The sequence below is a fragment of the Priapulus caudatus genome, unplaced genomic scaffold (genome assembly GCF_000485595.1).
Source record: "Priapulus caudatus unplaced genomic scaffold, Priapulus_caudatus-5.0.1 Scaffold812, whole genome shotgun sequence".
NCBI classification, from domain to species: domain Eukaryota; kingdom Metazoa; phylum Priapulida; class Priapulimorpha; order Priapulimorphida; family Priapulidae; genus Priapulus; species Priapulus caudatus.
Window position 1 is genome coordinate 174,686 of NW_014577873.1, and position 2,127 is coordinate 176,812.

Consider the following 2,127-nt stretch of genomic DNA (forward strand, 5'->3'; position numbering starts at 1 on the left):
GTAGACCCTATCAGCCATAGTTAGGTCATAGGTAGACCCTATCAGCCTAACTATGCCTATACATCCATTCGCTTTGCTACAGGCTTGTTGGTATTGCCCTATCACCACAATACTGGCAGATGAGGCAACTTGGATGCAATATATATTACTCGAAAAGAATCAATATAATATTTGTGTTTTAATATAAGAAAATCAATAACTTTGCATCTAACTTCTTCTCTGTCAACCACTAGTGATATATATAGTGACATCATACAGTCTTACCAATGTACGTGTTACATAACTGGTTAATATCCCAGCTAACAAAGTTATGTTCCTTGAATGTTATGGGAATGTTTCTTTTAGGTTAGCAGAACATTATTCAGTAACGTTCTAATAACGTGTTTTAGGAAAGTTTTCCTGACATTCTGAGAACGTTTTTGCAAACATTCACATAACATTGATCAACCTCCGAAAATGACATATTAACTGCAGCAACACTACGTATGCGCTGCAGTCTTATCTTAATGTCTCCAGTACGGCAGTACCATCACACACATACACACAAACAAGTACAAACAGTATAACTATGCCTATCACTAACCTTAACACAAATTATAAAGCGACTCAAGTCGTATATGATAGCGTCTAAACACAGATAAATTCATCTATGGTGTATATAACCTTTGGCTTTCAATAACAAACTGAACTGAACTGTTTCTGAACTGAACTGAACTGAACTGAATTACCTATAGGCTACATACCCAAACTTTTCAGCCTGGGTCGGGTGAGGGCAAACAACGATTTTTTTAAATGTGGCCCTAGCTATATAGGATAGGGGAAAAAATTTTAACGTGTAATATTGATACATAACTCAATATCCATCTAAATTAACATGTAACAATGTCTGAATGTTTTCTGAATGATAGTAAAACTCATATTTTCTGATCCCCTGAAATGTACAGTTCGCTGAACCCGATTTTGAGCTCGCCTTGACATCGTCAAGCTGATCTATTGCCATGGGTCGTCGTTCGTCGTACGTCCGTCTGTCCGTCTGTCCGTCCATCAACATTTCGCTTCGGTCAACGATAACTCAGGAACCGTTTGGCCCACATGTTTGAAATTGGGTATAGTTGTTACTGCTATGCTCCCATATTAAACGTTCCATTTTGAAGCACGCCAGTTGACGTACTTTCGAGCCACGGCAATTTTTTGGCAAAAATGGGAATTGCCATTAGTCAGTTCAGGTTCAATGGATTTTGCTCATTTTTGGTATGTGAATGAATAAGGGTTAGGGGTTTTGATATTTAAAAAAAAATTATGCAAATTAGGTGGGGTTTGGCAATTATATAGCATATTATATTGACACAAACAGTGTGGTGTCACACTCGTCTGGTTCTTTTTACAAGATTTCATTGACAATATCTTTAATGCAAAATTGGTATTTCCTCTCCACCCTGCCGATAAAACGTCTATATATTAGAGTAAAGATTTACAAAACATGTCGGAACGCAGCATAACCTATTTATTTCACACGCCATCGCTACAAAGCGGGTATAGCGCCATCTACTGTCACAAATTGTGATTCATTTTGGTTTATAAATTATTATTGCGATATGCAGATGGCAATCGTTTCTATAATGTACGTCGATGGTTGCTCAATTAAAACTGACTTCTTCTTTACTCACTCATTTGTGTCCTTTTTTGTGGTGAGCTACAGTGTCATTGACACTTTCATTGTGGTGAGCTACAGTGTCATTGACACTTTCATTTGTGGTGAGCTACAGTGTCATTGACACTTTCATTGTGGTGAGCTACAGTGTCATTGACACTTTCATTTGTTGTAGTTGTGTTGAGATAGCGTCATCGCCATGGAAAGTGAGGTCCAGGAGGCTATAGCCAGCCTCAGAAATCAGGACTTGAATGCGTAAGTAAGCGAATTGCTCTAATGGATTGCAGCAAGAGCGTATTAAGAAGGAGAGCGTACAACGGTGAAATGCTGAAACCATGCTGAAGTATTAGTCGAATTAATAAACTTTGCCCATTTTATTTTGACGATTCTTTGTGGTATTATTGATCAGCTGTCCTACCTTGCTAATATAAAACAAACCGCTTGTCCCTACGATGCCTCTACGCTGAGATAATGAG

General features: G+C 38.1%; 1 protein-coding gene across 1 annotated transcript in view; it reads left to right on the top strand.

Moving 5' to 3' along the window:
- Window positions 1-2,127, top strand: part of LOC106813708 (serine/threonine-protein kinase ATR-like) — a 20,190-nt gene that overhangs the window by 2,168 nt on the left and 15,895 nt on the right. The window contains exon 2 of the mRNA XM_014817917.1: window positions 1,827-1,906. Within this exon, the coding sequence (XP_014673403.1) occupies window positions 1,851-1,906 (56 nt within the window). The 5' untranslated portion in view covers window positions 1,827-1,850. The remainder of the gene's footprint in view (window positions 1-1,826; window positions 1,907-2,127) is intronic.